Source organism: Manacus candei, unplaced genomic scaffold (genome assembly GCF_025592945.1).
Source record: "Manacus candei isolate 608988 ecotype Guabito, Panama unplaced genomic scaffold, ASM2559294v1 h1tg000061l, whole genome shotgun sequence".
In the NCBI taxonomy this organism is placed as follows: domain Eukaryota; kingdom Metazoa; phylum Chordata; class Aves; order Passeriformes; family Pipridae; genus Manacus; species Manacus candei.
Genome location: NW_026138109.1, coordinates 8,417,500 through 8,442,570, shown reverse-complemented (window position 1 = coordinate 8,442,570; position 25,071 = coordinate 8,417,500). Strand labels below are relative to the sequence as shown.

The following is a 25,071-nucleotide window of genomic DNA, read 5'->3' as shown; positions in this document are numbered from 1 at the left end:
AATAACAGATGCAGATAAGAAGTGGCCTCAGCAGCCAAAACTACCTGAAACCTGAAGACACCACACTAGAGATACAACCTCAGGTTATCTGGAAGAAACACCTGTGACGATGGATTGATTACCCATGCCCAAGTTAATCCAAGCTCCACAGGCAAAGGGAAGAACTCCACTCAAATTAAAGAGTCCTAACCACTCTCTGCCATCTTTATTCTTGCATCCATAATTATTGCATAAGGGATGCTAGATGTATCACTATGGCTTGTCCTTCCAACATCCATATACCAACCCATTGTCCATAAATTTGACTAATTCCTTTTTCAGCCTGCAGCTTCCACAATGTCCCGTGACAGCCTGCTCAGGAAGGTCATTGTTATCGAAAGACAAACTTTTGTTTTCTGTTTTAACCTCATGTCTTACTAGTGTTGTAAGTGCTTTTTTAAGGATTGACTGCAGTTAGTCTCTCTTACATGGTGGAACCTGGTAAAAAACAGTTCACATTCAACTTACCCATCACCTTCACAATTCTGCAAACCCCGATCATTTCTTATTCAGTCTTTTCCTATCCAAAATCATAGCTTCTTGATCTCTCCTTAAATGGCAGCTGCTTCATCCTGCTGATCAAATTAATTGTCCAGTGCACATTTCCCAGCCTCCACTACATCTTTCTTGAGAAGCAAAGAACCAACCAGAATCAAAATGCAGGTACACCAAGACTTGTGTATCCTCAAGATCTGGGAAGTTCTAGGAAGCTTTGACCTCCACAAATCCTAACCTCCTGCTCTGAGTTCAGTATCACATAGGCATGGTGTTGATGACTCTTCCCTAGGTAAATTACAGTTTCATTCACTGCCTTTTTTTTTTTTATTTTCTTGCTATTGACATGTTCACTGGACCACGTGAAAGAACGAACAAATTTCTTAGGTCACCCAGGAGATTTTCCTGTTCACTTCTTACTCCAGCTCCCCGGTGAAGAACCAGCTCAGTGGGTTCCTGTGGGACCCCAGTGCTGACTTTTCTTCATCATGATAAATGAATATTAAGTCACTTTGCCTGCTATCATTTAATCACCAGTAAATCCATGGAAAGACTTGTCCTCCAATCCTGCAGAAACTTGATTTCTTTGACAACTTTTGGTGTGGAACCTTGGCAAAGTCCTTTTGAAAATCCAAACACATAATGTCCACTAGATCAGGATCCAGAGGTCTGAGCTGGTACCTCCTATTCTTTCTTCTCCCCTCCCTGCTCTATGAATATAATCCAGGTTTTAACCAGCATGCTATTTGGCCCAGCAAACTTGAGATGAATATGTCAATGAACATGAGAGGCTGATTGGGAAGGAAGTGAAAGCTGAGAAAGAAAAGCTGACTTTGCAGTCATTTCCTGAAAGGCCACAAGTCAGGATAGGGGACCCTGAACTCCAGTGTGAACTCCATCTTCAGTGACCAAACCACACCCTGGGGGGATAATTCCCATGTACTGAGTGTCAAGACACCAAAACAGAAAAAAGGAACACAAGGGCAATTCTTGAGGCCGAAACATCACAAGAACGAACAAGATTTAAGTCGAGAATCAGAAACAAAGGGATTGTGACAGCCTGAGATTCCCATTTTACTTTCAGGCAGGCTGGGACTCAGAGTAGATACTTCACTGTGGGATACAGAAGGAGGCAAATTCAACAGTGCTTTACTGTATTTAAACCAACTCCAGGTGGGGACGTATTTCTCACCTGTAACAGGTCTGTATTTTCCAAGAGCATCTCAAAGTTTCTTAATTCTTAAAGAAAAAGATCAGACTGCAGAATATTTCAAAGCAATTAAAAAAAGATCTGAGCCTTTTATTTAAAATATATCACACAACGTAAAACAGAATATATTTATACAGTGTCCTCAGCAAGAGCCTCCCGAAGTGCTGCAAAACCCACACCCAGTAATAGAGAGCTTACAGTATCAGAGACTTTTAGAGAGCTCTCCGAGGCAGAATTCACAGAATCATAACCTAGAGAAGGAAAAGACTTATTAGATCATCCAGCCCTCTCCCTGCTGACAGAACCGTTCCCTACAGTGTGCTTCCTCACATTTGCTGCTAACAATCAGCCTCTCTCTGCTCTCCTTGGGAAGCCATTGCACAGCTAAATATATCTCATGCTATCATTACCATTATTACTTATTTATGGGCCACGGTATAACCTAAAGGGCCTTGATCAGGATCAAGGGGACCAACTCTACTACCACTTGTAAGAGCAGTCCTCTCTCCAAAAGAGCACACAGTCAAAATAGATAAGCCAAAGCCCAATGGGAAATATATAACATACCATTAAAGAGAACAGAGTAGTATGGGAAGTGCCACAAATGTTCCATGAATTTTTGCTTCAGAGTTTGGTAGGAGGAAAAGGTATGTGTCACGAATAAGAACATGTTTCTGATAGTCAGCGAGAGATAAATAAAGTGGATTTTCTTCCTCCCAGCTTCACCCTATTAGTTGTGGCTAAAGATCTGGCATGGTACTAAGAAATTAGTCTTCTTTTTTGGTGCAAATACACCGTAAGTATTTGAACAATATTACACTTCTCTGTTCTGCTCCTGTCTCAGTCAACATTTATCTGAGCCACACGTATTTTAATCTTCTCTCATAAATCAATACCTCTAGCATAGCAACAGATTTTGCCACTCTCCTTCCATCTTTGACAATTTTTTTCCAGTAAGCAATCACCCAGAAATAAGCACCATATCCCCTGGAGGGGTTACACTGAAACAGAGAGGAGATCAGCTCCCTCCAGCACTCACGCAATGCTTCTCTGTACACACTCAGACTTTCTGCTGCTGCTTCCTTGCTCCACAGGTCCCTCTCTTAAGTGTATATGATGCAAAGCAGTGTATCAACACATCACCATGTACTGCAAGACCTACAACACTGATGAATTCAATGCCTCGTTTTCCAGGGTTATTCACAATTATCACTAAATCTTGTGGAAAATGGCATCAGAGATTACAGCTTTTGCACAGGAGAATTTGGAGAGAGGCGGCAGAATTGAGTAACAGTATCACACCTTTGCTAACCAAAATGTGCTGTGCTTGGCAGTGCTGAGGGACAAGCCTTCCTCCCCAGCGTGATAAAAAGTAGTAAAGAGTTAAAGATGACTTAGTCTTGAAAGGGGCTGAGCACTGTTGTTTTGCCCCTGGCCCTTTGCATACCAAGCAGAGCCAGTGCACTAAAGGACAACAGGTCTACGAATGGCATCTCAGAAAACTTGAGCCCTAAGGCAGGCCTGATAAAGAGATAGTTCTTCCCCAGCTTTCACCCTTGCTTCACCTGTGATCGCATCCAACCAGCTGTCATTACCAAAATAAGAGTTGCTGCTGCTCTCAATCCTCCTTGCTACACAAACAGGCCATTCTCACTTACCTGCTGGTAAGAGACCAACACCTGCTTTCCTCACCTTTCCACACTCCCATCTCAATGCTCCCAGTCTTCAGTTATCCTACCTCTTTGCTCCTGGTACTTCAGCCTTTTCTATTATTTCCTCATCGGCCCTTCACTCATACCCTGCTAGCCTGTTACCAATCTGTCAAACACAATTCAAAGGGCCTCTTTATTGTTTTTGTCTCTGTGTGTTTTTAGTAGCTAAATTATAAATAAATAACTGAACTCCAAGAACAAGAAACACCACAGATCATTTCTTTTAAGGTATGGCTGCGGGCTGCAGCAGAATTGGCATAACTGAGCTTGTAATAATTCTGGAAAGGGGAGGGTGAACAAAGACATGAGTGCTGGGAAGTAAAGAAACCTTTTAAATCAGATCTGCCACTGACAGAAGAATAATTTAGAATGAAGTTTTTGTATAAAAGAGAGAAATTACAGAACCAGGGAACTACCATGGAGTTTAACAACCACCTTCCGCAATCACTCTGTTTGTATTGTCCTTCTCTCCCCTCCCACACACCCGTTTCTCTCTCATCAAGTCTGAAAGCTCTTCAGATCAGAAAATGAACCTCGGTATATGTACAGCACCTGGGGCCCTGATTCTGCTGTGATATTACATAATAACTTTGCACTTCAGAGCACGCTTAGCTTTTATTCCCTTTAAGCACTCTGTCATCACAGCATATCTTCAGTAAGATCTTCACCCTTTATTGTTCTGGGCCAAAACTAAGCTGTCATCATCTTTTCTGCCATACCTCATCCCCCTACATCTCCTGCCTTAACTGCCTTTCTTCTCAAATTTTTGCTCTTACAAGTTTGTCCCCAAGCACCTTTCCCCTCAAAGCAAACTCTAATTCAATGAATCATCTTAAAAATTGTGCTTTTTCTTTTATAATGTACTAAAGCCTCTGACAAAGGGTTGCATATGTATGTCACAGTGCAACTCAGCATTTCCTCTCTGCCAGTCTTGGTGTTGCTCCTAAGTTTTGATTTCTTTTCCATGTTTCATCTCTTCTTCCCAGCATGCTTTCAGCAAAATTGGGACAACCTTATACCCTAAAACTCTGTGGGTATTAAATAAGTACAAAACAATTTTAAGGGGCATGGCTTAGGGGGAAAAGAACCCCACTACATACAGCTTGCAAAGTCTATAACCATTTACATGGATTAGCAACCTGTCTTTTTCACAAGCTCAGTCCAAAGTCCCAGCCTGCCAGCTAATAAATCAACTTTGTACAGTTGTACAGTCACTGGGAGATCTGCATAGTTTTAGGTCAAGCACTTATAACCATTTTATGATTCCAAAGCTTCTTACCTTGTCATTTAGTTACTGAACTGTGAGTTTTCATTGACTTTCTAACCATTGTGGCAAGAACTGCAACTAGCTGTGCAAGATTTAAAACCTCATTGAGCAGAGGAGCAAAATCAGGCTGCAGTAGTTTTAAGTATATATTGGAGTGGAATCATGACCCTATGGAAGCCAATGGAAGTTCTGCCACCACTTCACTGGGGTTGGCTTTCTTCCCTGCCTGCTGCCATTTGTTGTATTGGGGTGTACTGGGGTGCAAGCTCTCTATTCCACACCCTGGAAATAAGATGCCTCAGTGAATGCTTGGAAATAGTTTATTTTACCTTTTTTTTTTTCTCTCTCTATCCTGGTAAAATATTTTACAGTCAACTGCTGTACCTAAACAGCAACTCTTCTTGTGGATCTGCATGATTCTTCCTATCCTGCTTGTCAGCTTAATTTCTTCTGCTGTGGCATGGAGTGTGTAATAGCAAATCTAGCACTCAAATTCTTTTGTTTCTTAATTATCTCTGCCCTGTCAGCTATATCACTGAAAACAAGTTGCTATTTGACAATTCAGATAGAAGTAAACATCAAGTTGTGATAATATAGAGTCCTGTATTACTGTCATTATGGAAAAAGCTGTTTCAAGGAGGCTTAAAAAATTAAATAAGCCCAGCACTTCTAAATGGCCAAAAACCTAAAGATATCTGAATTATTCTTCAATATCTTAATCATTCCGTAGAATCATGATCTTGTATAATGGCCACTTTAAATGGAACGTTTGCTGCTCTGCACAGTTGCCACTTCCTTCTAATTGTGAATTAAAGCATAATTTAGGGTGGATCTATGCCAACATGACTAGAAAAATTTAGACACTAACTCTGGTTGAAATAGGGAGGGAAAAGCAGATTTCTTTAAGTAATAGAAAATCACTCATCAAGTTGTACTTTAAAACAAAACACTAGAGCTTGAAGTTGACAAACTGACTTGAATTAAGCCACATAAAAAAGTGCTTGCACTGTAAATCTTACAGGGCAAAAGTGATGGTAGGTTATCATTCTGTTTATTAGCATGCACTTTGGAGAGTTCAGGGCAAGTATGGATATGCATTCATTCCATTTTATGCCGCACATTACTGAAAACACATTCTCCATAAATAATTCATAAGTGCATTGTCTGAAATTTCAGATTCCAAAAATACAACACAGTTTTCAACTTTATGGTTGCTTGGTCTTCAAAACAGAAATAGACAATTGGATGGATGGACTTAGCAAACTTGATAAGAACCCATCAGTCAGAATTACACTCCAGAGGTAAATGCAAACCTCTCCCAGCTCCTGATCCCTGGAAGCAAGGCTATGGTGATAGACTCTGTGCTTGTGCTAGCAGCTCCTTAGTAGAGAACATGAAGAAAAGGAGAAAGGGTAGAAGTAACTAAGTAATGAGTGTGGTGAAGAGCTAATAGGTTGAAACTGTGTAGAAATCCAGAGGAATTTAAGGTATAGCAACAGTCAAAATACAAATACTGGACATACTTTGCCTTGCTAAAAGCCCATTTTTCTGATCAGACTGCACTACAAACTTGAGCTATGCTTGTTGCTCTTGGCTTTTTATTGGTATCAGTTTGTAATGACATAGTAACTGGCATCATCTTTATGCCAGCTATGCTAACATAAGAGAGGCAAATAGGATCTTGAAACTCATCTAAAGTCTAATTCCTGCACAGAGCAGAGTGACCACAACACCCACTGAAGAAACTGAAGTATGCTTCACAGGCTAGAGTGCTTAAGGTTTATATGCACTGTGATTCTGTATCTTGCTGACATTATATACGTAGCTTATGCTCAGTTGCTTCTGTTTTCTTCATACTGTGCTCAGAAGCCTGACATCAGATAGCAACGGCTTCTCAGCCAGATTTGCATTCGCTCGCTCTGTTCTACTCACCTCCCAGTGACAGGCACACACAGTTTTGGGTACCTTATCTAGAGAAACCTTTGGTGCCCAGCTCCTAACAGAACAGCCCATAATCTCCCTATGCACGAGCTCTTTATCTGAACTCACTCCCTCCGATTTGCTTGAGAACAAACACTGCAACTGAGCTCATTGGCATCCCAACATACTGACTGCTTGGGTGCAGACCATATGTGAAAAAACAATGCTCTAATAAAAATTGTATTCCATTACCCAACTGCTGTAAAACTGCCTACTCGGTGCTCCAATATGGAAAGGCTGGGACTATCTGTCACTCCGTTCATTTCCAGGTGTGCTGAACTCTCTGGGGTAATCTTTAAATCAGCTGAGATTTCATACATCAAAGATGAGGATACATAATTCAAGAGGAGCCACTGAGATAAAACAGTAGCTGTAAAAATTACGACATGTTGGTGGTGCCTGGTTTCGCATGTCAAAGAAGGGCTGCACACAGCCAGCACCAGAGCGGGTTGTGTGGCAAAGCAGGTAGAGAGGTAGAGTCCTCGTAAGCTTCACAGGAACACAGGCACAGAACAGGTCTGACACTGTGCAAGTACCGGGTTGTAAGGCACCCTACAGAAAAAACCAGCAGTAGGGCTCAGAGTGTGAGGCGCTCAGGCCTGGTGTCCCTTGGCTGCAGTCATTGCACGCTAACAACCTCTTTCAAAAACTTTACACAGGTGGTAGCTGTCCCACTGAGATAAATTACCTACTTTCAGCTGCTGAACAGATGGGCAGGGAAGTGAAATTTTAGTTTGTTCATTCCCAGCAGTAACTAGCAAAGATGATCTCGGCCGCTGCAGGATTACTTTTCGATAACCACACACCTGCGGACAGTCATGATTCTGTTAGAAACTACATAAGGTCATTAACAGGCTACAAAATAAGGCAGGGCATTGAACAGCTCAAGAAACTAAGTCTCCCAGTCCCATATTCTTCAGAATATATCTTAGATTGAGAGAGGCCAAAAAGTGTGCAGAGAGGGACCTCAACAGGCAGGAGAAATGGGCCCACAAGAATCTCACAACATGCAACAACAGGAAACTTCAGGTCCTGTACTTTGGGAGAAACAACTGCAGGCACCAGCAGAGGCCAGATTTGACTGCTCCAAACAGGGACTCGGAGGGTGCCCTCCAACCTCAGCTACTCTGTGACTTTGTAGTGAAGTACTGTTCATCAACACAGACAAAAGAGCAAGGACAGACTATCAAGGACTGGACACCGACCTCCCCCTGCAATACAAGCATGGTACAAGCAAGGAAGCTTAAAAGACCAATGCCTGCAAACCAGGAAGCTCCATAAACCAATCCAAACATAAACCAAGGACTTCTGGCTAGAAAGGTTTGCAACTCATTAAAACTAGGATTATTGGATAATTGGATTATTGATATATTTAAACAAGGGTTTTCCCTTCCTTTCCCACATATTTCACCAAATCACTTGCATGTATTCATATACAAATTTATCACAGTGTAGTCCAAAACCCCATACAAGCTTTTCCTTTTTAATAAAATGATCATAGCCATGCTGTAAAAATCTTAGTAAAAATAGTTCTAGTATTTCAGCTTGCAAATATTTTCCTGGTAGAAATCCCGAGCTAACTTTTCAGCAAGATCTCTCAAAAGAAATAGAACTTAAAAAAAAACAAAAAAAACCAAAAAAACCAACAGCAAAAAAACCCTCCCAAAAAATACACTACAAAATGAATGTGACCCAGGGACTTACCCTTCTATGCAACAACACGATCAGAGTGCACAGAGACAGTGAAGTCCACAGGGCGTGAAATTAAAATTTTCACACAGATACAATGAAGTAATGATACAATGTTACAACCTTGGCACAAAAATCTTCTGGTTTGAGTAAAGTCAATGTCATGTGATGTTACGGTTTGTGCACTGCTAGAAACAGTCTGCTGCTAAAAAGTTCATAACAAAACAGAAGGAGAGAAAGCAAGAAAAATGTACAGATAATTACAATAGGCCTGTACATTCCAGTGATCTGGACGTCCCTTAAGATGCTCTTCACAGCCGTATCTAGCTGTCAGAGCAAGCTGAGTTAAGAAAACACACTTTCCTTTCATGCCTGGAAATCTAGATGCTGAGAGGCCATTAGGAGATATGAAAAAGACTGAAAGAGATTTGAACTTGGCAAGGAAAGGGGAGGGAGAGGGAGAGGACAACTCTCTTATGAGGTCGGTTTGTTGCCTACAAACGAGGCAGATATACACGTTCAAAATTCCAAGCATATGGATAAGAACAGGGATGCACAGAGCAATTAACAGAGTCAAGCAGAAGCTGGGATGAGCAGCAGCTGGAGCCCTGTTAAAGTCCTTCTAGGAATTGCTTCACCTGTTACAGTAAAAAGAAAAGGCAGCGCTGGAAGAACATAGGCTCCTCAGCAAAGACAAGGTCATTGGAACAAGAGAGGAGCTTGAAAAATTCTGGGCAGAACTTGGGACAGGGGCACAAACACTTACAAGACTGTGCCACATCAGACCAGAGTCTTGCAAAGCCAGTTACAGACCCTTCATACTACACCCTTCATACTACAGATACACCAACATAGTGCCACAGGGAATTAACAGATAATCTGCAAGAAGCACGAAGCATTTTATTTCTAAGACTATGAAAAAGTCTGCAAACTCATAAATCATAAAGCTGCTTGTATATTATGATGTCTCACAGATACCCAACAGACTGAAGGCCAACAGACTGAAGGACATACACGTATTCTACAAAATATATTTACAGGTTTGAACTATGGGGGGAAAAAAAAATTCAGAAATCAGAATTCAGTCCTACTGCTCATCTCAAACCACAATTTCGTGATCACAGGCACAGAAGTTAACTCATGTGAGAACTACTGGTAATGCGTTTCCAGTAACTCTTCTGGAAATGTAACAGAAAAAGTCAGCCTAACAGTGCAAAGGTCATTCTTTACAAGACATGTTTCTCATCCTACTGATCCAAGACACTACACACAGAGAGAAACATACAGCCAAATGTAACTTAATAAAAACTTCAAGTTTTTAGCTTATTAATTTTTTTCAAATTTTTCTCATTTCATTCCAGTGATTTCATTAGGTTAGCCTTCTTCATCTTTATTAAAAAATAATCAGAACTGAAATGTTTCAATAAACCCAATTTCTGTTTTAAGTAGTAAAAGATGATTCAACGCAGATGAAGCAAAAACGAAAGTTAAAAGTACAATGGCATTAGAGGCTTTGAGAATATCTTTTAAAAGCTGTTAAATACATAAATTATATATTAGTACTGTAGAATGTCTTTGGTTGTTTTTTAGAGGGAAAGAAAAAAAGAACTGTGACAGCAATTTTTTTCACAGAATCACAGAATAGTTTGGGTCAGAAGGGCCTTTAAAGGTCATCCAGTACAACTCCCTGCAATAAGCAGGGACATCTTCAACTAGATCATTTTCACTAGCGGTATGTAACAAAGCAAAATACTTTGAAACTCATGGGTGGAAAGAACCAAAGGTGAAAAACAACACTTAAGGCACCACTATTAAACCGATAGAGCTAAGTTAGTACAGGGCAGAAAAAAGATACAATATTATTTTCAGTTAAAGGTTTGGTTTTCCATCATGTTTCAAAATTACTTCCCTCCCAACACATCCAGACTAAAAGAAATAACGTTCCCCCACCCCCCTAGAGGGCCATAAACTAAGCACCATCCCATAAACAACACAGAACAGAACAAAATTAACATACATGGCCCCAAATTACCTGGGAGCTAGGAGAACATTGCATTGGGAAATTTAAATTTTAAATATAAGCAGTATCTACAATTAAATAAATGGTGAAAAAACTCACCAAAATACTGTTTTCCTTTAAGATTATCTAAATGTTGAAGAGCTATCTTTAGTGCTCTAGCCACGGCCCATCACAAAGCCAAACCTAACAATGATCAATAGTATGTGTTTTTGAAAAGGAAATGTGGCCTAGGAAGAGAAAAGTCACACCTACAGTAAAAATGAGTGCACCCAGCTTGAACAAAGATCTGTAACCAGAGACTACACCACCAGCTCTGTTTCCTTCAAGTCTGCATTAGAAAGCTAGAAGGTATATTACACCATTCAGGGTTTCCCTAAGTAATGCTGGGAAGCCTAAAAAATAAAAACACATTTAGTTCAATAGTTCAAAGTTCAATATTCTTTACACTGAAACACTACCATGATTTTCCTACCCAAATGTGGAAGATACCTTGGTTCTTTTATTACCTTACCCAGGAAAAAAATCAGGGCCCAAATCTTCTGTTATTATGTCCTATCTGACTAATGACAGATATGTAACATTGTAAGATTGAGATGCAAACCCAGATACTGGGTTTTTCCCCAGTCAGATATGTCTTAACGAGGATGTTAAGAGATGATAGTTATTTAAAAATAGACTGTTACTTAAAAATCATCATTATAATCCATATATTAAGGAAGACTTCAGCTATAGAGCTGTGGAAGTTAGAGAAAACTGCAGTGTCAGTCTCCGAGTATGTGGAATTAAGAACATAATAATGATAACAGGTCAGGATATGAGCTCACTGGACTTCTGGTCTCTTATCTCCATGCTACATGTTCTGAATGTGCCACCTCACAATGGTTTGATGGCCACCAGCTTCTCCAGTAGACAAGACAATAAAGAATTGTTCCATACTCATTTTCTGCAGGTCACGTTTGATTTTATGAACTTCTAATAATATCCTAAACTTAGCCACCTCTTTTCCAAGCTGAAGAGTCCTTGTCTGTTGTGCTGTTCCTTCCACAAAATCTCTCACACATCAGTAGTCCACTGCACTGCCCAGATGTGACAACCAATACAGTATGTACTGTTGACCAAAAATTTGCTACAGCAGCCTTTCACTTCACAAGTGGAAACAATATAAAAATAAGAAAGCTTGTTAAAAATAACTATCATACTAAGGCTCTGAAAATGAAGATTCAACCTATGGAGAAACACTTCCAAAGGATGAAATGGAGCCATACCAGTTTCAGTGGAACAGTAAACTGTTATGCCCAGTCAGGTAAAAATAAAGAAAATGCAAAGAACAAACTGACAGATCAACAAGGGAGGAAAAACCAAACAAAAAACCCCAAAGAGATAAAAACACAAAAAAGCAAACCCACAACTAAAAAAAATCCCCCAAAATCAAAGCCAACAAAACATTCCAGTCAAAGATAAGGGTTATCCTGCTGAAAGCATAAGGTCTAATAACAAATCCCACTTTTAAGTAGATCAAAAAATAGGAAGTCTAAGTATCTGTTAAAGCTAAGAGGAAATGAAGTTATAAAGGAGCAGGTACAGATGATAAGGCCACAGCAGAAAAGCTCAGTGAGCTGAACATATATTCATGAAGCAGGAACTTACAAAGTTTCTGAAGCTACAGAAGACATGGTGGAAGACCTTTCAAAGTTGAAATGTCGTGCAAATAAATTACAGAACAAATCGAGATGAATGAACAATAATAAATTGCTGGGATCAGCTGGTACTCGCTCAAACTTCTGAAGGAGCTCAGGTATGAAATAGCTGAACTATTAACTGTAGCGTGTAACTAATTGCCTAAAACTGCTTCAGTTCTGGGGCAAAAACAGGGTTCTTTTTAAGCAATCTGGAAAGATGCAGAAATCTACAAATTAAGAGGTCCAATGTTTAGAACAAGCAGATTGACAGAAACTATAATAAAGAAACAACAAACATGACATATTAGCAGAGACTTCATATTAAGTCTTCAATCACCAGGGACCTTTACAAGATTCGTAAGATTATTTTGCATCTGAAAGATGCAGTTTAAGTAGTCTATCTGGAGTTCCAAAAGGCCTCCAGCAAATCCATTACCAAAGACTTAAAAGTTGTCATAACAAAGAGAAAAATCCATTAATGGATAGATAACTGGTTAAAACTCAGGAAATTAAGAGAAAACATTAAAATTAGTCTGCTATAAAGTGGCCAGAGAGGTCACCAGTGGAGCATCACAGAAATGTGTTAGGGTCTCAACTCTTTAATGCATTCATAAGTGGCCTAGAGAAAGGACAAATAAGGAAGAGACATTTGCTGCTGATACTATGCTATTCATGGTAGCACAAACAAAAGCTGGGTGTCCTTATTGAAGCAGAGAACTGGAATATCACAAAGGGTTAAAAAAGCGCATTAAAAACTGGAAACACTGCAAATAGGGTAGTATAAAGTACTGGTTACTGTCCTTAAGTGACAAAAGAGGCACGAATTTATTTTTTAAGTAGGCAACTCATCAGGTGGAAATAACTGAGAATACAGAGCTGTGTCTGCCTGCTGAGACCATCTCCTGATGCACAGAACGTTATCTGGCAGAAATGGGATACGACTGGATCGAGGCCCTGCTCAAACCTCAGAAACACTGCAGTACCATGGTCACCTGTATTTGAGTTACAGGGCACCACCAGGCCATGACGCTTCTAAAAAGGACTCCCCCACGCAGTCAAACTTCCATCACCACGATTTTTATTAAGCACTTTATCACTTCACAAGCTCACATGCTACTGAGGAAGATGCTGTGTGTTCACAATCATGCATATACACTCCCTCTCCCAGAGTGGGGGCTTTATATCTTTGATATCTAAGCCCTTTGATTTATAATGTGAGCATTAAAGGTATATTAATAATCAGGGCACTGACCATGCAGCACCTAGGTTAACCCTGCATTTGCCTCCAATCCATAATGAAAATACAAACGACAAACAATTTATTTTAAGTTCCCCATATACAGCTACAAGAGGGATGAGGTATCAGTGCACATTCCTCCAGGATTATTTTACAGGTCACAGGATGACAGGTATTACCAAAAGGATAGTTAGCTGATTCTAAAATAATTCATTGACCATAAAAGGAGCTAAGGGTAACTAGCTCAGTTGTCTCAAGATAAGCAAGATGAATTCCACCCTAACTATACTATCATCACAGTTAATCATCGTTATTACAGGGACCAACCAACCACGGAGATGTACCATGGCAAGATCCTGCCCCAAAGAGCCTGAAAAGCCCAGGCAGGTGAAGGAGAGAAGAAAAGGGCAGTATATTAACACGTAAGCAATATGGTAGAAATATGGCAATGCATCTTTAGGGATAAAGCCTTCTTAAAGCACGATGCAATCGTCCGGCATGTATTATTCACCAATTCCTCCCACCTAAAAAAAAAACAACTCTCCAAAAAACCAAGAGGAAATGCCTCTGAGAGAGAAGAACAGAAATTACCACCATCCTAGGAACAGAAGAGCTGCTTAGAGAACCATGAAGACAGAAACCAAGACTTGCCAAGCTTTGTAGAAATTGCCATCACAGTAATTCTAAGAATACGTTTAAAAGTAAAATGCAGAGCACTCAAGGTATCAGTGGAGTAAAAAAACCACAGTCAAATCATTTTTTTTGACAAAGGAGTAGAGCAAGGAACAGAAGGAACTTGAAAATATTTTGAGGCTAAGTTTTCATAGCTGTGATTACAAATGCAAACAGAAATCACATCCAATGAACCAACATTCACTTAAGATTTAACATGGTATTTAAGAACATACAAATGCACATGGAGAAAAAATTGTAAAAAAAAAAGTAATTAAGATAACAATGAAAATTATGTAAAGTCAGTTTCATAATATGATTTCTACTCTATTTTCCTTTGCTTACTATTACTTTCAAACTACAATCAAGTTATTGTCATACCCCTGAATGATGGAAACCTTGCCAACTACTTCAAAACTGACACGTTTTCTGTTTCACTGAACATTCCCAGAAGACATTTTCTCTCATTTTAATACAAAATCCTGTCAGATCCACAGAGCTGAAAAAAAAATGTGTAAAGGATATGTAGCTGTAATAGACCTCCCCCAACTAGTCAAAGTTTGGAATAAAAGACGATCAAAAAAGACTCAAAGATCCAGTGCTAGATTAATGCAAATATCTGCTTGTTTGCAAGTGTACTTTTTGATTAAACTGGCATACATCAAGTACAATTAGAAGAGTTATTTATAACTAAGAAATACATAATTCTGCATTTTAATGAGGGTGACAATTACAGCCAACAGTTGGCAATTAACATTAATCCTTTTGCACTGCAAATCAGAATTTCCCAATATGATTTTCTTTGTCAGCAATGGACACACCAAAACTGTTACTGCAAAGCAGCTATTTATTAGGTAGGCTGCTTTGACACAAATAGGTGTTCCGGTTACACACAGTAAGGAAAGAAGCCAATGATGTGTTAAATTTGATAACCTCAGATGTAAATACAGAATGTCACTTCAAAATTTACTTGATGTCTACAACACAAAATATAATCAAGGCTTATCATTTTCACGGCTGAACCCAATTCCAAGTTTCCCAAGAGCCAGGCTTCACAGGTGAAATCTGATTTCAACGCAGGCTTGAAAGCTCCCATTGTTAAATTTGGTTTAGATCCCAGCCCTGGGTTCACATCTGCATTTCACCCCTGAGACTTCAAAGCTTTTAGTGGTTGTAACCGAACAGGGTAGATAAGGAGTAGTGTTTGCCCAGTCGGTATCAGTTTCCAAAGCAGAACTCTGGAGCAACTACTGAAGACAGGAATAATTACTACTGAAAGATTTGCTACGTTAGCATAGCCTTACTGCAAATTCTTTCCTTATGCAGGTTATCAATAAAATTTTGGTTCTCAAAACCACTGAATTTTAAATACCAGTCTTCCCAAGTTGTTCTAACATATTTCTATTCATTGAGCAAAAATTTCTCTGTAACTAAGTGCCATGTCTATAACAAATGTTGACCTAATTAAACACTACTATTTCTGATATCGGTGATCCTCAAAGAGAGATGATTTAGATTTGCTAAGTGTGTCTCTCTAAAAATGGAGTTCTCTCTGTTTTACCCTCTCAGCCATTGTCTTTTCAGACAAAAGCACTGGAAAACTACCTAACTACCTTCTTGTCATACTGGTCTTTAACAGGAAGAGAGACCTGGTCCAAATCCTGTCTAAGGCACAAGATCAAAATGCAGCCTCTAGAAGAGTGCTGAGGTGTTCACCACCTAGGTCAGGCAATTGCAGTGGGATCAGTGTCAAGACATAACTAAATGAGAAGGCAGGAAAGGAGAACTATGAGCATTAAGCCAAGAAACCTACAATGTACTTCTTACAAAGCGCTGTAAAATTCACATTTATTTTGTAAGTATGAGATAGATGGGTTATTCCTACATACAGAGGTGCCCAACTAAAATCAAGATAAGTGATATTAATGTCCTATGGTCAGTATTATTGAACCTCGAAAGCAATAAACTATGAGTCGATAAATATTACATTTGCAACATAGTTAACATTCTTCTACTGTCTCTGGCACTTATTACACATTGTAACCGCAAGTCTACAATACATTATTCATATTTGGGGTGTCACTGAGTGATGGATTGCTGTAAGAGAGGCTGTCCTTTAAATAAATCAACAAATAAAAATGCAAATGTTAACATTTTCAGCCACAACTTTTTCCATCTTGAATGGGGAATGAAAATTTCACATTATATCGACAGCCAGCAGAGAGAACAATTAACAACCTACACGGTGAATAAGAGAGATTAATTTGCCAATGTCTGGTTTTATCACTTGCATATGGAACTACATTGGACTTTTTGTGCCGCTGGCTTTCTCAGGGAGTAGGCAAAACTTGCATTCTCCTACCACGTTCAGAAACTAACTCACCACCCCGCTCCAAACGCACTTTTAATCTCTTTAAATGTTCCTGAGTTAAATCTGGAATTTAAGTTTCTTGCTCCCTTTGAATCCTGTACGGTGTCTGATCCTAAGGGGGAAAAATAATTCTATTTCTTTGTCAGTGCTTGCTTGGAGTCTACAGCAGAAGGAACCTCATAGATCGTCTTAAGTCAATATCCATATTTAAGCATCCAATATGTGCAGATCTGAAAAGCAACTACCATCTAAGTAAGGCAAAAGCTTAAATCTCATCACTGTCATACTTCCTAACACTCAGCATAACAGATCTACTCTAGACTATTCCAGTGTGCATTATTAAGTATACAACACTGCACATTATATTTTACATCAGATATTAATTTGCTTAAAAGTCCCTGAATACACATTCACCTGAGATGTGCTGGGCAACTGGGTAAATAGTTTTGTTTTTAAAATGTCCCTAAACACAAATTTACACAATACAATCTGTTTATAAAAACTCCAACAGGCCACTGTAGTCTAACAGATAATAATACAGCTCAAATATAGCATTTGTATTGCAAGAACTTCTAAATCACTTATTTTAATGGCTAAAAGAAACTTCACTCAAAGACAATGCATTCAGCAAGCATTAAAGCTTTGATTTGAAACTGCAACAAGAAAACACATGCTTAATGCTGAAATCCCAGACTATCACTCAATCCCTTAATTTACCTAACTGTTCTTAAACTCACTTCTTTGATGTCCAAAGTGAAAAATGCTACAGGAGAATTATCTGTTTCCATGGTGAGCAGAACAACCTTTGCCTGTGTCTTTTTAAGTGCTTGATTATCCGCAGTATTATAGGACTTATTGTGCCAAACTCAACACTACAACAGTTTCTGCGTGGGGAGAGCCTGACAATTGCAACAGGGCTGTAATCAAATTAAATGGTCTTTCAGAATGTACAGTTTGTAATTTTCTTTTTTTTTTTTTTCAAAAATAGCTGAATACTTTAATTTAGAGTAGTTTCTCTTCTGTGTGCAACACAACACTTGTTTTGCTGAAATCAGTACCTGATTATGGCTAAGGTAAGATCTAGTTTATGTAAAAACTTCTTAATTAGTAAAAGAAAGCATCAATATGCCACTGCTTCCCCTTTCCACTGTCCCTCCAGCTCAAAAGCAAAAATACAGACTCTTTCTTCTAGGCAAATGCCAGTTATGAGAAAGGTGCCCCTGATCACCAAAAAGGAAATGTTTAAGACAATCAGAATAATTATGCTTTAGGGGTAAGGAACAAACTTACTCTTCCAAATTTGCCCAGCCCTAACCTCGCCTGTGATTTTTTTGATCTAGATAAATAAGCACATGGAGTAGAAAAGCTTTCCAGACCTGCTGTGAACATAATTCTAAGGGCTTCATGCAGGTGTAGACACTTGGTTTAATAACATTGGGTAGCCAAACTTTCAGCTTGGCTCTATTAGGAAAGGCAGTGACAGGCAGGCATAGAAGCATGATGGGCAAGCAAATTCACTATTAGCCTATTTCTGGATGCCACATAAAGAAAGGTTGGGTTTCTTTTTTCTTTCAGAGATATCACTGAAATCACCTTGTGCACATTCATTTTTCAAGTCTGGTCCTTCTACAGGTGTAGCACTAGGGCTCTTAAGGTTCACGTTTACCTTCTAGGGACATTTATTTCTTGCTCCAGACATGATTCATCCCGAGACAGAGAAGGATGTAGGACTGCAGCAGTTCTTCCTCAAGCAGGAGGTAGCTGTAACACACTGAAGCCTCCAGTTGAGCACTGCCAAGACAGGCTATCACGCCAACACATCTTCTACCTGCCATGCCTGCTTATCCAGCCAGCCCTTCCCAGAAGCTGTGCTAGCACCCTGATGCCTCACGCTGCCAGGGAGCTTATGTCGCTTTCCAACACCTTCTCCCTGGCAGGCTTTCTGTTGCTGCTGCTGCCTGGTGCCAGGGTTTGAGCTAGTTAAAGCTGGCACAAACATGAGTTGAATCTAGTCCTATAAATTTAAATAGTCAAAAGTAATTAGGTTTACATGTACTGCTGAATAAATAAATTTGCTCTTAGTCTAGGGCTTTGTGTTGCAAGTTTCAGATCCATGCCAACTGTTGTGGTTAAGCTGTTAACCCCCCCAAATCACAGATCATAATGAACATGCTGACAAACCCTAACTTTAGTGGCACAATAGCAGCAATAACTCTCAATATTGATTAATTTAGTTAGTTAAACCTGCAGTCTAAGCTTATAACCATTCCGTGATAAATTGAGACTGACCTGCTGCCCAAGCAGGTTTTTTGATGAAGGACAGAATCAGCTTTAGGTTTCCCCAGAAATACTTGTCCATTTACCATTTTCAATTAGAGAAGGCCATGAGTAAGGGAAAGCACAACATGGCTGCTTATGGTCAATTATAGCTACAGCACCAGTGGAGGGAAAGCAAATGAGGAAGTATGGGAGAAAGCACTCCAAAAATACAGGATTTTTCAAAATTTGTCATCAACTGGTAAAATAAGCCTTTAAGGATGACAGCTAATCAGACTCCTTTTACTGATCACTTTACCTGGTATGATTTCTAACAGCATATTTCAACAAATATTTTACTCCCCTCTGTGGAAAAGAATAGATCATCAATCCTCTTGAATAAAATTCCTTTTTCTGAGCAGTTGTCATATGATGTGAATAATTATATCTACTTCTCAGTGCTTGAATGGAATCTCAACTTAGCACTATTAGACAGCATCAAGCACTATCTTTACACACACTTTATCTGCTATGACTGGCTTGCAAAGGTAACCCTTCCTTTTAAGAGAAATGCTTAGGCAATCTTGTGGTTTCTGTTAGTTTAAACATACAGCTACTTGTGGGAAACAGAGCCTAATCTAGCTCAGTTTTTAAATCCTCCCAGAATTATCAACTCTCCCATCAGAAGGAAAAAAAAAAGTGTTTCCATAGCAAGGAAGTACAATTTTGTCAATATTGATAGTGGTTTTTCACCTATTATATATCGCAAGTTCCTTCAGAAGATAGAAATAAACTGCCAGCTTCTGCCAAGAATACAGGGATGATATCAAGCATACATTTTCCTAGTCCACTGGGCCAAGAGAAGATTAAATCTGACTCTAGCCCTCTCATCCTCCAAGAAACATTTAACTCTTCTTAAGAATGGCTGCACATTCTTGTTATGCCACCTCACAGTTACCTAACTAGTAGTGGTGTCAAATACTGCAAATTCATATTTCAATCTGCATTTATTTTGTTGCTTAACTAAAGATTTTATTATGAGAAAACATAGGATATGACAAAGAAAAGCAAGGATTGTGTGCTGTTCTTCTAGGCATTTACCACCAGAGATGTAATCCTGCCTAAAGAAGGCAAGTTTTCAGACTCGTAACCGTAACAACAATGCTGCTTTCAGTTTTTTCATTGGAGCAGAAGCTATAATGCTGCTTTTCCAGTGCATTTAGTGCAGATATATAGTATAATCAGGAATTGCTGACTTAATGTGATTTTGTTGCTCGTCATTAAACATAAAATAACTCTCATACAAAACATTTTAAAAGAAATGCCATTTGATAAAATATGGGGTTGGGGGAAGAGGCAGGCAAATGCAGAGGGATTAAAATCTTCACGTGGATGTAAAACCTAACAGGGTTAACAGTGCTCATACAAATTATTTACAAAGGCATTTAATGTGTCAGGACTTGCAACATAAAATACTTTCTGTTCAAAATCTAAGTAAAATTAAAATGTTAGAACTTGGCATATTCCTGCTTTTCTTATTCTAAAAAGCAACTTAAGGCTTACTATAAATGTCAAAAGGATATGGCAGGTTTTAGTTTATATCATCCAGCTAGCGCGAACATGAAACATCATAGAAATTCAGCCACTTCCCTGCATCTAGGAGAATTTGATGGTTGTGTTTGCAGAATCTTAAACCAGAGATTACCCTACAGCTTACCGTGAAGTGTCATGCTGGATCGGTGATATGCCTGGGGTTGCAAGCGCTTTGCTGCTGCCCATCAACCCAGGAGATGTGCCTGCATCCTTCCTAGGTCCTGAAGTTGTCCCTGTGGAATGAAGTGAAGACAAGCCAGACATCAGAGGCTATTAATTTTGGGACAGATGTCTCACGATTCTGCATTATTACAGAACACTGGGACTAAAAGTTGAAACCTTTTGGAGTGCCAGACATATACAGAGAAATGGCAATCAGAGAACTCATCAGTGGACACTACTGTGCACAGCATCCATTTCAGGACCAGATAGGATCAAATCTGTACAATAAAACACACACTACAGCCTCCATCTTACTGCCCAAAGTTTGACAGACTCGCACTGTTATCATTTCTTACAGTCATCCACAGGATTTGGCTTGTTTCACAGATGCAGCTCCCAAGACATGCTATAAGATGTTATTTCTCCAAGTGTAAATACAACAGTATTTTGCTTTCAATAAAATAGAACTGATACTCCATTCTTTCTTCTACTCTCCAAATAGATAGGATTTAGTTACACAAATAGCATAGAGGTAAAGGCAATATGAAAATTAGGAGTAATATGATCTACTACACAAAAGCCTGTGGGTTTGAGCTTTTTTATCTAGCCTAATTAGTTCTGTGCAACCAACATCATTTAACTAAACAGTTAGTATAGGAAAAACCGCAAGTATCAGCAAAAATTAAAGTCAAACCAGTGTTTAGCTCTTTATGTAATTCTGTCATGACTAAATATTTCTCAGCTCTGCGAACAGCAACATTATCTATCATCCATGCTGAAACATGAAGCAACAAGGCTGTAATTCCAGCGTCAGTGCAAAATTTACAGATGTCCAAGGGATTAAGTTTATTTAAAATACTGCACTGATTTAAGATTTATACAAATATATAAAATTTAGTAAACCCCTATGTTTTAAGGTGCACTTTAAGGAGGCTAATAAAAAAATGGGTTCTTATCACTCTGCTCTAATGAACTGTGCTTCAGTACCATGCAGTGAAAAAAATCTCGCCTAACAAAGAGTTAATTATCAGTGAAGGAACTCCTGGAAATATCATGGGGATATATGCTGATTGTGTGTCCCTGGTAACTTGATAGCGTGCCAATCCATGATGAGAAGAGTGGGTATGCATGTAAAGACTGGAAGGCTCTTGCTTAGACTTTTGGTTTTATGATCGAACAAGAGATATTTAGAAATCATTTCACATGACAGTGGAATGAGGCAGCTGGATTTTAAGAAACTAATACTAAAGTAATAAAAACCTGGTGAACACAGGAGAATATATTCAATTTCTAATATAAGAAAAGGCTGGCACATTGTCAACATACTACCTTCATAGCAAACTAGATGTATTTCTGCAAAAAAGAAAATATATGGACTCAGAAGTAGCCAACACAGACTCAGGGGGACTGTTCAAAGACCCAAGTTTGAAAATATTACCAGGGCTAGAAACAGAAAACAAGAAAAGAAACTAAGCAGGAATATACTGAGGCTGTTAAGCTGCACAGAGAAAAAACAAGGGTAGCAAGAAATCCCAAATAAGTGCATATCTAAACAAAAAAAGTTTAAAAATACATCTTGATAAAAGCATGCAAGTCGATTGAGGGAATAAAAGTGCCAAAAAACAAGTGAATATACAAAGATGATTAAATCAATAATGATCCCAAAAATGTCCAAGCTACTAATAATTTTAAAATATACTATGAGAAAAAATAAAGGAAAAGAAAATTGGCAAGTAGAAGATAATGAAGACCCTGTTGATGTATAATACCTGCCTATATAAAGCTGATGAAAAAAAACTATCAGGGGAAAAAAAAGATACAAAGTCTTTAGTCTGAAGGATATATATTTCAGGGCTAAAGGGAATTAGTTAATGAATTTATGAAGTGACTGGTAATTATTTATGAAAAGTCATAGAGAACTGGGGTGATACAAATGACAGCAAATTAATTAGATTTGCAGGTGTTGGAAGACGGTATGAGACTGGAGACATTGCAGATGATCTAAAGGAGTAAGAACCAGGGAAAAAGAACAGACAAATTTACCCTTGGAAAAAAGAAAAAGCTCTTACATGGTGTGATAATCTGACACCAATGGAAAGAACCTGGAGCAGCAAATAGTAAAAAACAAACTTGCAAGGCAAGGTACCCCCAGAGCAATTATAGATGTCTTCTAAATGGTAATGTTAAGAATACTATTTTCAATTTGGCTAACTTGGTACAAGACTGACTTAAAGCAGATTAAAGAATCATTTGAGACAACTCAAATAGTTGTATATTTCTGCTTGAGAAACAGACAACTAAAACATCACTAAACTGGGGAAATACAGCAGTCTGTATTTTGGAAGTGTAAACACTAAGAATGAAGAAATACAGCTGAGGTTGGTTCAAGCAGCAATGGGATGAAAGTAAGCAAAGGGAAATCTAGGTTGATAATCATAAAAGAAATCTTTATGACTTGAATAATAGTAATATTCATAAGACTTAACATTTATATAGTACTTCACATCTTCAAAGCACTTCCCTAATATTAACTAATTGCTCTATTCGATTGTAGGGAAGAGTCTTCCCTCAAGGGAAGAAGTGCCAGATCCTGAATCCCTAAGAAGCTACATTAGAAAAACTACTGAAAAATAAACATTATACAGAAAAATCAGCCCCTGGAAAAGTACAGGGCTAAAATGAGCTAAAATAATTTTCCTTCTCTGGCTCTTTCTTCTACATATGGAAAGGAAAGTTGTGCATGCTATACAACACCAAGCATATATTACGTCCAACATAGACACAAAGGGAAAAATAGTTCTTTCTTTTGTTTCAATTCAGAGGTATTTCAGGAAAGGGGTAAAGAGGAATACTTTAAACAGAAACACAGAAAGGTGCCCAATATTGCAGAGTGCAATGGGTAGAATCTAGTTTAAGTTTCCCAGCCCCAAAGAAAAATTTTCCAAAGTAGAAAGGAAGGGAAGCACACATTTCTGTACTCCAGTGCTTTTTAACCAGACAAGTTGTTAGATTTTAGTACACTTTGACACAGCTAGTGGTGACACCAATGAAAACAATTTACTGCTTAAAGGATCTAAGACTCCAGGTTTGCTTCGACTGCTTAAAGTTTTGCTGGTAAAACTAAAAAGTTTGACTGCAAGACACAAACACCTGCTAAAGCACGGGAATAAAAATTAAGGACCAAACTGAAATAGGAGACAAAAAGCAACAGTGAGGGAATAAAAACTGATTGCATAAGTTGATCCAGTAAGTTTCTACCCTGAAAAACGAGCAGAAGTGACCCTTTCCACTCCATGAGGTGATAGGGCCAGGTTAACAATACTCCTCTCCCCATTACTAAATATCTTCAGGGAGAAAGGAAAAGTGGGTTTGTTAGGAAATCACCCTTTCCAAACTCAGTATACTCACAGTAAGTGAGCAGTCTTGTGGGCAGAAAAGCCTTCCACCATTCCAGGATGGGAACAGTTTCACAATTAATAATTTTACACCTGATGCAAGTGCCTATGTTGCTCTGGAGAGACATTACCATGAGTTGCCCCATTCCCTTGCTACAGTCACCATTTCCAGTGGTATAGCAAGATAATATAGTGAGCCCAAAGTCCCACATCAGCACTGGCACTGCACTAAGGTGTTCTTGAAGAGAGTCATCATCTTGAAGAACATGTAATTCAAACAGACCAGACCGATCAAGGCATGAGAAAAATAGGTCAACAGGTCAACATCTAACAACTATCACGAATTTTTCAATTGAATCTGTTTCTGTATACAGTATCCAGCACTGCTGTGTTCTGACTAAAAGGCCACCTTAAGGTGTGCGACTAAATAACACTAACTTTCATGCCTCAAGATGTCACCTTGTTTACTTCATTCCCCTTTCCCACAGGGCATTGAAGCAGAAATCCCAGGTCAGCAGCAGATGGGAATATCCAGCAAAAGCAAGGACAGAGTCCAGGCTAGTTAGAATTAAAAAACTTGACACTTGGTCATGATGATCCCCAAAGATGGATAAAAACACTTCACAAGTGTGTGTGTGTATGCTTGCTAAAGGAGTCCAAATCATATAACAGAAGGAAGCCAGTTAAAAGGTACTAAAATACAGAAGATTTCAACTTCAGTGATTAGTGCCAGGTAATTTGCCTTGTGATAAACAACCATTCAAATCAGTAATAGACCTGAGGTTGTTCCACAGCTTGAAAGCATTCCTCTGAACTTTATCTCATATCACAGCAAGTGCCAATATTTATAAGTCAAATTTTGCCACAGAGCTCTACACTTTCAAAGCTAGCAAACCCAGTAAGTGTATGCAAAAGATACCCACCATCCTCAGAGATCATGCTGACCGCTACAATCACTAAATCAGCATAGGTGCAGCTCAGTTGCTATGTGCAATAGCCAGATGTAGCTTGTAACTTCTCCTAAGTACTACAAAATGAAATGAATGAATGAAGAAGAGGCCAGGTTGATTTTTTTCCCCCCCCTGAATCTGTGGCAAATAAATTACGTTTTTGGGACTATCCCCATCCAAGGAACAAAACCCATCATCCAGCTGTGAAAAATCTCAATTTCATCACTGCAGTACTGAGAAGGAGGGGGGCAGAAGGAAGAGGAAAAGAGAAGGAAAAAAAAAAGATAGCTGAAAAAAAAAAACATAAAAGAAAACCATCAGTGAAAATTGCCCCTGAAACTTTG

At 38.8% G+C, this 25,071-nt stretch overlaps 1 protein-coding gene across 3 annotated transcripts in view; it reads right to left on the bottom strand.

Moving 5' to 3' along the window:
• KIAA1328 (KIAA1328 ortholog) overlaps nucleotides 1-25,071 on the bottom strand; it is a 172,251-nt gene that overhangs the window by 8,831 nt on the left and 138,349 nt on the right. For all 3 annotated transcript variants that reach the window (XM_051804490.1, XM_051804491.1, XM_051804492.1), the window contains one exon: nucleotides 20,345-20,453. In XM_051804490.1, coding sequence (XP_051660450.1) covers nucleotides 20,345-20,453 — 109 coding nt within the window. The remainder of the gene's footprint in view (nucleotides 1-20,344; nucleotides 20,454-25,071) is intronic.